This window comes from Rhinatrema bivittatum, chromosome 19, assembly GCF_901001135.1.
Source record: "Rhinatrema bivittatum chromosome 19, aRhiBiv1.1, whole genome shotgun sequence".
In the NCBI taxonomy this organism is placed as follows: domain Eukaryota; kingdom Metazoa; phylum Chordata; class Amphibia; order Gymnophiona; family Rhinatrematidae; genus Rhinatrema; species Rhinatrema bivittatum.
The window spans coordinates 38,198,355-38,211,130 of NC_042633.1; the positions used below are offsets into that span (position 1 = coordinate 38,198,355).

Genomic DNA, 12,776 nt, shown 5'->3' on the forward strand with positions numbered 1-12,776 from the left:
CCATTGGCCGCTGTTTCTTCATGCCTTGTTTGAGATCTGATTTTCCCCATTGGCCGCTGTTTCTTCACGCGTTGTTTGAGATCTGATTTTCCCCATTGGCTGCTGTTTCTTAACGTGTTGTTTGAGATCTGATTTTCCCCATTGGCCGCTGTTTCTTCACGCCTTGTTTGAGATCTGATTTTCCCCATTGGCTGCTGTTTCTTCACGCCTTGTTTGAGATCTGATTTTCCCCATTGGCCGCTGCTTGAGATCTGATTTTCCCCATTGGCCGCTGTTTCTTCACGCCTTGTTTGAGATCTGATTTTCCCCATTGGCCGCTATTTCCTGTTTTCCTTTCTGTAATCAAATCTCCCACTGGCCGCGTTTCCTTTTCTCACTTTTCTTCGTCGCTGTTTTTGTAATCCGCTCCCCCATTGGCGATGGGCAAATACTGGAAGGTGAATGCTGGGCCACCACATACTTGTTCAGACATATATAATTTTATATATATATATATATATATATATATATATATTTGTATATATATAATTTTTTTGGCAACAATCGTGACGATGCAGCCATGCAAGCTGCTTCCATCTTGCTTGTTGAAGTCCCTATCCCGTCTCAGTTTGACACATCCATTCATGGCTTATAGAAATTGGGACTTTGGGGGGGGGGGGGGGGGGGGATGGGTTACATATCATTCTATTCTGTTCCATTTCGATTTTCACTTTTTTTTTTTTTTTTTTGCAAAAGAGGTTTCATTAAATCCGTTTCTCTCTCTCTCTCTCTCCATGGTGGTCTCTTCCCCACTTTCAGAGAAATAAGGCTTACCTCACCTTCACCCACTCCAACGCTCTTCTCCTGACCTTTGCTCCCCCTTCGGGGGAGGGGGTTAAGATATTTCAGTTCGTAATCATTCGTTTTAACCGTTCTTGAACGAAATGTCAAGTTTTTTTTTGAGAGGCAGAGAAGGTGGGCGGGAGCGACACCAGAGGAGGGGGGTGGGGAAATGAAAGAAGGTAAACGCCCCCTCCTCATCCCTTCAACTTGGCAAAGTCTTTGATCCCCCACCCGCCGCCTTCCACCCAAAGCCTCCCCCCCCCTCCCCGTTCACCCCCACACTTCCCCCCCCCCTTTGCTTTCCTTCGTCTCCCCTCTCCCCCCCATCCTGCTTCTTGCCCCCTCCCAGGCACCCACACAGGTGCAAGCCCCACACCGAATCGAGAGCCAGGAGGCTGAGGGAGAGGACAGGGTGGGGCGGGGGGTAGGAAAGGGGGTCCTCGACGGGGGGGGGGGGCCCACCCTGTCGATACAGTTTCGGTTTCAAAGGCTGGTAACCAGTTGCATTTGGCCGTCCCCCTCCGGCACAGTCCCTTCTGCTGCGGCCTGTACCATGTAGCCGTCGTGATTCGGTCTCTGGTAGTAGGCCTGCAGCTGGCCGCGGGGCACCAGGCCGGGCCGGTTGGTGTAGTAGATGTCTCCGAGGGCCGGCGGGCGGGGCAGCACCTCCCCCACCACCACCGTGGCCTCGGGGCTGCTGTCGGGGTAGGGCGAGTCCCTCAGGTTGGTCATGCTAGTGTACAAGGAGTCCCTGTTGGGGGAGCGGGCCTGTTCCCCCTCGCCCGCCTCCCCCAGCTCCGCCGTGCAGCTCTCCGACTCCTCCAGGTCGCTCTGGTAGAGGATGGACTGGGCCCTCTGCAGGAGCAGCGGCTCCTCCAGGGCTTTGTACATGAGCTCGATCTCCAGGTTCTCCTCGTGGGTCAGGGAGGGGGCGTCAGGGACAGTGGCGTCGCCCTCGCGGCCGACGCCCCCTCCTCCGTTGGCGCCGGCCGCCGTGCTGCCCTCGCCCCCGTGGCCCTTGACGGAGCCGGTGCCGCCCCCGCCGCGCAGGTTGTTGTGGACCAGCTCCGAGATGATCATCTTCTCGAAGGCGGCCGCGTCGGCCAGGTTGCGCCGGCAGTCGGCAATCTTGGGCCCCTCGGCGGGGAAGTCACCACTGCGGAGGGAGTAGCTGTTGTTGAAGTTCCCGTTGAGGGGGAGGGTGTCCATGCCACAGGCGTCCCGGGCGTTGTTCAGGGTGTGCTCTGGAAGACAAAGAGGAGGGCAAAAAACAAAAAGAGAGAAAGAGAGAGAGAGAGAGAAAAAAAAAGAGGGGAGAATTTAATCAAAAGACGTGGGAGTCGCACCCACCGGTGTGACTCCCAGTAGTTGATGAAAAGTAGGGTCATCAGCGGAACACCCCAATCACGCATCAACACGGGGCGCTAAGGGTAGGCTGTGCAGAATACAGAGCTGCAAAATCCCACCGCTGACACCAACTTTCTGTGTGGCCTCGAACACGCCTCTGAACTTCCTAGTGTTTGTTTCTCTAAGCAATTTCGGGGCAGGCCACCATAGCCTACGAGAATTTTTCCCGTACAGAGCCAGGTGCGTTCGACGGCGCTGAAGAAATATTGGCAAACGCCGGGTTCTCACGCCCGTTTCTCATGGCCATTCCAACCTCCGCCACGTTGGAGGCCGCCTCGGATCAGAACAGAACCTCCTGACAGGGCACCGGTTGGGCGCCTCGTCGGCCCCCCCCCCAATCAACCCAGGAGTTAAGAAAATCTGGTGCTCAGGCGCCGCAAGCCAATTGGGTTTTCGGGAAATCCACAAGAAGTGTGGATGAGGTGCATGGAGGCGGCGCGTGGAGGTGCATCTCATGCAGGTCCAGTGCGCGGAAACCCAACCGGCTTGCGACACTCAAGGACTGGAGTTGCCCGCCCCCTGCTGTAACCTGCTCGGTTTGGGGAGGGAGGGGTTGTTGTTTTTTTTAAAGATCAGAACCAGGACCAGTGGGACTTGACCCGGGAGGGGGGAAGGGAGGCACGGAGCGATTAAAAATTTCAAGAATCAAAACAGGGAGCAGGGAGAAAGGAGGGAAGGGCGACACCAGATCAGAAGGGGGGGTGGGATGGGGGGGTTCCCCCCGGGAACGTCTGAGCCCCGGACATGCTGGGGGGGATTGGACCCCTGCTCTTCCCTCTCCCACCCTTCCCATCCTTCGGTTGCCCTCCCCCCCCCCCCCTGGCCTGGTTATTAAACCCCTCCCTAACCTCCTTCTCCCACCCCTGCCTATGGCACCATGAGCCTTAAACCCCCCCCCCCCACCATACTCCCAGCCCCAGTCACTGCAGCAATATAGCCCCCCCCCCCCCTACCAAGCTGTGGCCACTGATTGCGGCTCCCTCTGGACAATCTTCCTCCCCCCCCTCCCCCACCCCACAGAACGTGGCTGCCCCAGATGTTGCCGCGCTGCAACAGCTGGGAGTCCGCAGCATTCCCATTGCTCCGCCCGGCCTGAGGAGCCGGGGGGGGGGGGGGGGGGGCGGAGCCGGGAACAGGACCCGGATAATCCTCAGGCGCTGGCGCACAATGTCATCGGGCCGGGCCCTCTTAAATTCAACAGAGGGAACTGTAACGGGGACCCTGCTCCCTAGAACGGCAGGGAATGGGGGGGGGGGGAGAGGGGGAGGGGGAGGGGAAACAGAGGGTCGGGCTAAAGTAGCGATCACGGCCCCCTAAACCCCATCCGGATACTGCGGCCTCACCCCTATTTGGCCAGGCGAGGAACGGCATGGGGAGGGGGGAGGGGCGCCCCCTCCTATGCTCCCACCCTCCTTTCCACCCCTTTCCCACCCTCGCTCTTCCCCAGTCAACCAGCAATGAAAGAAACATTTACTGCGAAAGCGAAGTGGAAAGGAGTGACGTACTGGACTCTGGGAAGGTCCCTGCCGCAGGCGTGGAAGGAGAGGAGAGAAGGAGGGTGGGGAGGGGGGAGAGAAAGGGAGAGAGAGAGAGAGAGAGAGAGAGAGAGAGAGAGAGAAGTTACGCTGAGGTGGAGAACCTCACCCAAGAATAATCATAACCCACCCCCCCCTCCCCTCCCCACATATACATTAACCACTCCCCGGCCCCCTCTCCCCCCATGCACCGCATCCACCCCACCACGTGCGCATATGGACGCATATCCACCCCGGGTACACGAGAGCTCAGACCACAGTCACGCTCCACCCTTCTAGTGCCACATGGGAGGGGGGGGGGGAGAAAGGACCCTCCAATAGGGAGGAGTGGGATGAGAGGTCTGTGTGAGAGAGGAGCAGGGAGGAGGGGTGGCTAGCATGGGACAGGAAGTGTGGTTATGAAAGGGGAGGTGGAGGAGTGAGGATTACGTAATTGTGAGGAGAGGAAGGGAGAGAGCATGAAGTCAGTGAGGGGGAAGAGGGACTTGTATGGAAGAGATGTGAGAGAGACAGACTGGGACGGGATCGAATTGGGGGGGGGGGGGAGAAGAGTGACTCGGAAAGAATGGAAGGGGAGGGGTGGGTGAGAGGGATAGATTGGAGGGGGAGGGGGATTTCTTACCTGGGGAGTTGAAGACGGGAGGTGAGGAGGGACTGAATCCCACAGACTCCGCTATCAGAGTGTTGTAGGGACTGCTCCCACTTCGAGTCTGCAATACGGGGTTCGTTAGCAGGTGATTGCCCATCGTCCCTACAAAACGTAACAAAGAGCAGACAACTACAATTGGGTCTTACATTTAGTGAGAGATGGGTGATGGTCAGTGAGGGAGTGATGGAGGTTAGTGAGAGATGGGTAAAGGTCAGTGAGGGAGTGATGGAGGTTAGTGAGAGATGAGTGATGATCAGTGAGGGAACGAGGGAGATTAGTGAGAGATGGATAATGGTCATTGATGGTGTTGGATGACTCGTATGAGATAGTGAGAGATGGGTGATGGTTAGTTAAGGAGGGAGGAAAGTTAGTGAGAGATGGGTGATGGTCAGTGATGGATGAATGGAGGTTAGTGAAAGATGGGTGATGGTCAGTTAGGGAGTAAAGGAGGTTAGTGAGAGATGGGTAAGGGTCGTGATGGAAGTTAGTGAAAGGTAGGTGAGGGTGAGTAAGAGAGTGATGGAGGTTATTGAGAGATGGGTGATGGTCAGTGATGGATGGATGGAGGTTAGTGAGAGATGGGTGATGGTCAGTGATGGATGGATGGAGGTTATTGAGAGTTGGGTGATGGTCAGTGATGGCGTTGGATGAGTGGTATGAGATAGTTAGTGAGAGATGGATGATGACAGGAGGAGAATTAGTGCTGTATCCAGAAAGATAAGATCTGGGGAGTTTATGCAGACAAGAGAAGAATCTCTCACCTCGGTTTAATGTGGGTGTGCTGTTGATATCACCAGCCATGAAGGAAGACTCTGTTTGTTTCCGTACGGTGTCATTCCACATTCTTCTGATCCGACTCTTTAAGATGAATCAAGAGAGAACAACATTGAGAGATGCTGGGGATTGGGCAGAGAAGAGGATACGGAGATTACACGACAACTTCCCCATCTTGAAAGCATTCCGGGAAGGTCAAGCATTACTACAACGTCTGATATCAGATAGTGCACTACTCCCCATCTCACCCAGCTCAAAACAGGCATCAACCACCAGTCAGTTGCCTCTGATTTCCTTCCCTCTCACCCCCCCTCACCCCCCCCCCCCCACCAGAAGACCCTCCAAGAAGTTCACTGGACAGGCGAGACCCTGGAGAATCTCTGTGTCCGTCAGCTTCCCTCCTAAGCTGTCCCCGTTCCATACCTGTGTCCCCGTGTAGTAGCGGTTGTTACTCCTCATGGCGGAGGTCTTCAGGGACCCGTGCGCCCCTCCGGGCGGGCTGCGAACGCAGCAGTGGGAGTGGCGCAGGCACTTGCTGTACTCCTTGTGGACCTGGTGGGGAAGCAGCGGGAGGGAGAGAGAGAGAGAGAGAGGGGAGGGGAACGGGGAGAAGGTGGGTTTGTTAAAAGAGTCTACAAGAGTGAAGGAAGAGGCGTCCTCGTCTGGCTTAGCGAGGAATCAGTCAACTCCCCCACCCATCCACCCCCACCCCCAGGACACTTCAGCGGTGGGCATCAGACCTCTCAAGATGTGAGGGAGAGTGCGGCCAGCGGGCACCCCGAGGGAAGGAGGAGGTTTGTCCAGCCATATTTGCGTCTTGTACACCAAAAGCGCCAGGTCAAAGGCGCCGCTCTAATGAGAAAAGTCTTCAAGGCGCTCTTAAGCACCCAACGTGTCGGTCATGGCACGCGGTCGATCGGGTAGCGAGTGCCAGAAGAGCGGGCACATCCACCGAGAATGCCCGATGCCGTGTTCCCACGAGACGAGCAAACCGTGTGGAGGGTACCTCTTAGAGACCTCCTAGGGTCTGGGAAGGACAGACGGAGCACGGGGAGAGGGGACTCTACTCAAAATAATTATTTCAGTCTTATCGCTATTGAGGGCGAGTTTGTTGTGGAACAGCCGACGCTTGATGTCTGAATGGCAGATGGCTACGAATTTGAAGGTTGCGGGCCAAGATGAGGTTAGCCGATACAGAAACTGGATGCCATCGGCCTAGAGTTTGTAATTTACCTCCAGGCCTGCGAGTAACTTACATAAAGGACGGGGGGGTTCTCAGGTAAATATCAAAGAGAACGGCCGGTAGGGGCCGAACCCTGAGGGGGACCCCTGTAGTAACCGGGCACCAAGAAGAGAGCTCAAAAAGCACGGCCAGTCAACTAGGAATTGCTCCAGGACACTCATACAAAGCCCGAGTTGGCGAAGGGGGGGGGGTCATGCATCAGAGGCTGGGGGGACAATCTCGTCAGCCGATGGCTGAAGACCCAAAGTCCGGTGAAGCGTCATCAGGAAAAGCAAGCCCCCCACGGGACGGTCAGGGGGCTCTGGCACCTTGCTGATTCCTAAACTTTTAAGGGCGTAGCTTTTTATAAGGCAGAATAAAGGAGGGTTTTATTTACCCAGCTGGGTAGATGGGCCTGACTGGAGGCGGCGGTGGCTTCCCCTGCGGTCCTTTACCCTTGGGACGCGCACCGGAGAGGTCCGGCTGCTGGGGGGGGGGCGGGCGGCCATTTTGTGCAAGTGGCAAGTGTGCCCTAGCGATGCCAGCGAGCTCTGGCACAAAATGGCCGCCCCCAGCAGCAGCAGGAGCAGGAGCGAGGTGCACAAAACTGAAGATTAAGAGGCGCGGGAGTCTAAAAGGTAAACCATCCGGGCCTGGCAAAGGCGCACGTTCACCTGTAGGCGGACGTTAAAACCGGTTTGTTTGTTTTTTTAAAAAATTTACCACCTCCCTTCGGGAGATAACCGGCCCAAGTGAAGCGGAGCCATCTGGTAACCCAGTTCCAACACGACCCCCCCCCCCCCCCCCCCCCGATCAAGAACTGCACATTCATTTTTGGCTTTCCCTGGACGCAACTCCTGCAGACTTTGGCGTTATTAAATTCCCAACTTGTATGGGAGTTGGCTCTGTTTCCCCCCTCACCCCCCCTTTCAGTCATCCGGTAAAAGGAGTTTGGTTTTATCATCTCCCCCCTCACATACACACCCCACCAACCCAGCAACCCCCCGTTTCCGATCCCCGCTTCCAGGGCACAGCCAGACTTGGAATTTCCGGATAAAACTTCCCCATGGGGAAATCTCTCTCCTCCCTCTCTCTCTCTCTCTCCCTCCTCTTTCTCTCTCTCTCTCTCCCTCTCTCCTCCCTCTCTCTCTCTCCCTCTCTATCCCTCTCTCTTTCTCTCTCCCTCTCTCTTTCCCTCTCTTCCTCTCCTTCTCTCTCCCTCTTTCTCCCTCTCTCTCTCTCTCTCCTTCTCTCTTTCTCTCTCTCCCTCTCCATGGCGGCGGCGGCAGGGAGAGGACCCTACCGAATGCTGGGCACGGCTGGGTTCCCATGGAAACCAGCTCTCCGGACCAGGCTGACTACCAGCAAGCGAGCGAGAGCTTGGAAGCCAGGCTCCGACGCCGCCTTTTTTTTTTTTTTTACACAGGGAAGAAGGGGGGGGGGGGAGAGAGATGTCTGCAGCTTTAATCAGAGGCCGCACCTGCCGCTGGCACCAGCCCTGGGACGCCCAAGCCACGACGAGTGCAGGTGTTGATCAGGGCTTCGGGGGGGGGGGGGGGGGGGGGGTTGGAAATCTGCCATAGAATATTCCTGCCAAGATTAAAGGAGAGCGCTGGGGGGGGGGGGGGAGCAGAGGGGAAGGGGTGGGGGGAGCCACCCCCCCCTTACCCAACCCCCCCACACACACTTTTACTGTCAATTAAGGCTTACAGGAGAACTGGTGAGTGCGCGCGTCTCCGTCAATAAGCGAGGAGCAATGGGGTGGTGAGGATAGAGGGGGAGGTGTCGGTGGGGGTAAAGACAGGAGGGGGTTGAGGGCAGAGGAGGAAGCGGTGGTGGGGGGGGGGGGGGCTTCTCACCTTCTTCTGCAGGGCGCAGTGGAAGATGAAGATGAACATCCCCTGGAAGGCGTTGAAGGTGGTGAACAGGTAGGCCATGACGATGGACTCCTTGTTGATGAAGAGGAGGCCGAAGGCCCAGGTGAGTCCGAGGAGGAAGAGGAGGGCGATGGCACCGAGGGCCCAGGACCTGTAAAAACCCAAGCGGGAGAGAGAGAGAGAGAAACGATGACGGGGAGCGGCGCAGGGAAGAGCCAGCGGGAGCCGGACTGGCGAGCGGGGAAACGCCTTCCGCGCGGCCTCCTCGCGTGCTGCAAACCTGGCTGCCTCCACAGCTTTAAAAGGCGAGCCTCCCCCCCCCCCCCCTCCGTTACCTCTAATTATATGTAATTAACTGTATAACCCTGTCAACCCCCTCGGCTGCAATCTACTTGGTAAATGCTGTAATTCACGCTGAGCGGGCCAGTAGGGGAGCGAGTAATAAAGAATACGCCTTTGTTTGTTTTGATTTACGTTTCCGCCTTTCAGGATTGCATTTGGGTACCGTATGGGCAGATGATGGGGAGGAGGAAGAGGGATACAGAAGGAGAAGGTGGGGAAAGCAAGGTGTGATAGGATAGAAGACAGGATAGAGAGGGTGTGGGGAAAGGAGGCGTGAATGAGGCTGGGAGGGTGAGAGAAGGCAAGGGCGTAGGAGGGATGGGGGGGGGGCGGTTATGGAGGAAAGGGGGGAGAGAAATGCTAGGAGATGAAGGAAGAGAGGTGGAGAGAATGCAAGAGGGAAGGAGGAGAGAGAAAGTGAGAGGAGGAAGGGGAGCAAATGCAGTGGGGAGCGAGTGAGGAAGGGGGAGGGAATACAGTGTGTGCATGTGTGTGAGAGTGTATGTGTGAGTGTGTGTGTCAGAGAGAGTGTGTGTGTGTGTGTGTGCGTGTCTGAGAGTGTGTGTGTCTCTGTGTGTAAGTGTGTGTCAGAGAGTGTGTGTGCCTGTGTGTGTCTGAGAGAGTGTGTGTGTGTGTGTGTGTGTGTGTGAGTGTGTCTCTGAGTGTGAGTGTGTTTGTGTGTGTGAGTGTCTGAGAGTGTGTGTGTGTGTGTGTGAATGTGTGTGTGTGTGTGTGAGTGGGGAGGAATGGAGGAAGACCATCACATTCTGAAATATTTGGGTCACTGAGCAACAAGGAAAGGCAATTTTTGGGGACACTCGCTCGAGCTCGGTCTTTGAGCTTCAAACCTGAAGTAAATGCTCCTCCACTGAGCAGAGTCTAATCCTCCCCTCCCAGGATTTCCATGCCTCCCCCCCCCCCCCTCCCAACCACAAAAGGGAGGCAGCTCCCAATTCACACCTGCCATTCACTAAGCACAGGAAATATCTCAAATCCCCCACCAATGCTGGTCACTGACTTTCTCTGAAGGAAATTACAGGACAGGGACAGCACAGGCAGCAACACTGCCCCAGCACAGGACAGGGACAGCACAGGCAGCAGCAGTGCAAGCTTCAGGGACAGCACAGGCAACAGTAGTGCAAGATTCTCACACACACACACACTCTCTCTCTCTCTCTCTCTGCCCCAGCACAGGACAGGGACAGCACAGGCAGCAGCAGTGCAAGCTTCAGGGACAGCACAGGCAACAGTAGTGCAAGCTTCCCTCTCACACACACACACACACAGTCCCAGCACAGGACACTGGGACAGCACAGGCAGCAGCAGTGCAAGCTTCACACACACACACACACACACACACACACACACACACACACTGCCTCAGCACAGGACACTGGGACAGCACAGGCAGCAGCAGTGCAAGCTTCAGGGACAGCACAGGCAACAGTAATGCAAGATTCTCACACACACACACACACACACACACACACACACTCTCTCTCTCTCTCTCTGCCCCAGCACAGGACAGGGACAGCACAGGCAGCAGCAGTGCAAGCTTCAGGGACAGCACAGGCAACAGTAGTGCAAGCTTCCCTCTCACACACACACACACAGGACACTGGGACAGCACAGGCAGCAGCAGTGCAAGCTTCACACACACACACACACACACACTGCCTCAGCACAGGACACTGGGACAGCACAGGCAGCAGCAGCGCAGGCTTCCCTCATCCACCCACCTCTCTCTTGCCTGCCACACGCTCTAAGCCCTGCTGGTTTCCTGTTTTTCGAAGAGAATTGAAACTACAGGTCCCAAAGTCGCCCCTGCGAGTAAAACCGGGCCCGGCTGAGGCGGAACCCTTAACTCACTTGATGTTGTCGAGCCGGCTGGAGTCGGGCTTCAGCACGGACGTGTTCCGGATCATCTTGTGCAGGGTGACCATCAGAAACACCAGGTTTATCTGAAAGGAGGCGGCACACGGCGTCAGCAGAAGGGCCACAAGAGTCCCCAGAGCTGATGTCTCCCTTACAACCCCCGGAGCTGGGGGGCTCTCTCACTGCCACAGCTCCGTCCGTCTCACGCCGGGAGGGGGGGGGGGGGGCCGTCTCTTTAGCTTCCTTGCAGATTCTTTCACGGGCAGTGGGGAGGGAAGTTGTCGGGTAGTGGAGGGATTATGAAAACCTGGGAGCGAGAGCCCCGTCCCTGCCTCCCCTCCCGGTGAATGCAATCAGAACGAGTCCTCCCAGCGCTCTGCAGTCCATCGACCCGGGCTAGATTGCTCCTTCTCACAGCCCCTGCTTTCCCTAACAGATCTACTGATTAAATCAGCCATTGATTTCTCATTGGGAGATGGAAGGCAGGAGAGGGGCCAGAGGATAACGATTCATGAGCTGGCAACACCCGGCAGGGGACCGCAGCAATGAGAAAGGCCAGGGAACACGGTACTGGAGCATCCTGACGAGGGATCGGATCTGACTCGGAAAACGTAATGCGAGCCACAACTGCCGTACAGGGCTCTCAGGCAGGGAGCGTCTAGAGATGGGTTTCTCTTGCTCATACTATGACAGGAATGAACCTCACTTGTGAGCCAGGCTATGCTGAGTATGATCTCACTATCTCAAATTTACTGCCAATGTGAGGGTCTCAGTACTGGAATAGCAGGGGGTGCTGCAGGGCAGGAGTGAGGTGCATTGGCAGAGCTGTGTGTGAGGATCTCAGTACTGGAATAGCAGGAGGTGCTGCAGGGCAGGAGTGAGGTGCATTGGCAGAGCTGTGTGTGAGGGTCTCAGTACTGGAATAGCAGGAGGTGCTGCAAGGCAGGAGTGAGGTGCATTGGCAGAGCTGTGTGTGAGGGTCTCAGTACTGCAATAGCAGGAGGTGCTGCAGGGCAGGAGTGAGGTGCATTGGCAGAGCTGTGTGTGAGGGTCTCAGTACTGGAATAGCAGGGGTGCTGCAGGGTAGGAGTGGGGTGCATTGGCAGAGCTGTGTGTGAGGGTCTCAGTACTGGAATAGCAGGAGGTGCTGCAGGGCAGGAGTGAGGTGCATTGGCAGAGCTGTGTGTGAGGGTCTCAGTACTGGAATAGCAGGGGCTGCTGCAGGGCAGGAGTGAGGTGCATTGGCAGAGCTGTGTGTGAGGGTCTCAGTACTGGAATAGCAGGAGGTGCTGCAGGGCAGGAGTGAGGTGAATTGGCAGAGCTGTGTGTGAGGGTCTCAGTACTGGAATAGCAGGGGGTGCTGCAGGGCAGGAGTGAGGTGCATGGGCAGAGCTGTGTGTGAGGGTCTCAGTACTGGAATAGCAGGAGGTGCTGCAGGGCAGGAGTCAGGTGCATTGGTAGAGCTGTGTGTGAGGGTCTCAGTACTGGAATAGCAGGAGGTGCTGCAGGGTAGGAGTGAGGTACATTGGGAGAGCTGTGTGTGAGGGTCTCAGTACTGGAATAGCAGGAAGTGCTGCAGGGCAGGAGTGAGGTGCATTGGCAGAGCTGTGTGTGAGGGTCTCAGTACTGGAATAGCAGGAGGTGCTGCAGGGCAGGAGTGAGGTGCATTGGCAGAGCTGTGTGTGAGGGTCTCAGTACTGGAATAGTAGGAGGTGCTGCAGGGCAGGAGTGAGGTGCATTGGTAGTGCTGTGTGTGAGGGTCTCAGTACTGGAATAGCAGGGGGTGCTGCAGGGCAGGAGTCAGGTGCATTGGCAGAGCTGTGTGTGAGGGTCTCAGTACTGGAATAGCAGGGGGTGCTGCAGGGCAGGAGTGAGGTGCATTGGCAGAGCTGTGTGTGAGGGTCTCAGTACTGGAATAGCAGGGGGTGCTGCAGGGCAGGAGTGAGGTGCATTGGTAGTGCTGTGTGTGAGGGTCTCAGTACTGGAATAGCAGGGGGTGCTGCAGGGCAGGAGTCAGGTGCATTGGCAGAGCTGTGTGTGAGGGTCTCAGTACTGGAATAGCAGGGGGTGCTGCAGGGCAGGAGTGAGGTGCATTGGCAGAGCTGTGTGTGAGGGTCTCAGTACTGGAATAGCAGGGGGTGCTGCAGGGCAGGAGTGAGGTGCATTGGCAGAGCTGTGTGTGGGGGTCTCAGTACTGGAATAGCAGGAGGTGCTGCAGGGCAGGAGTGAGGTGCATTGGTAGAGCTGTGTGTGGGGGTCTCAGTACTGGAATA

General features: G+C 56.4%; 1 protein-coding gene across 1 annotated transcript in view; it reads right to left on the reverse strand.

The window, feature by feature from the left end:
- Positions 1 to 1,305: 1,305 nt before the first annotated feature.
- Positions 1,306 to 12,776, reverse strand: part of ADGRL1 (adhesion G protein-coupled receptor L1) — a 63,026-nt gene continuing 51,555 nt past the window's right edge. Inside the window, exons 17-23 of the mRNA XM_029584535.1 lie at positions 10,498 to 10,589; positions 8,269 to 8,437; positions 5,611 to 5,739; positions 5,175 to 5,271; positions 4,387 to 4,515; positions 3,735 to 3,752; positions 1,306 to 2,066 (exon numbers count right to left, since the gene is read on the reverse strand). Coding sequence (XP_029440395.1) covers positions 1,306 to 2,066; positions 3,735 to 3,752; positions 4,387 to 4,515; positions 5,175 to 5,271; positions 5,611 to 5,739; positions 8,269 to 8,437; positions 10,498 to 10,589 — 1,395 coding nt within the window. The remainder of the gene's footprint in view (positions 2,067 to 3,734; positions 3,753 to 4,386; positions 4,516 to 5,174; positions 5,272 to 5,610; positions 5,740 to 8,268; positions 8,438 to 10,497; positions 10,590 to 12,776) is intronic.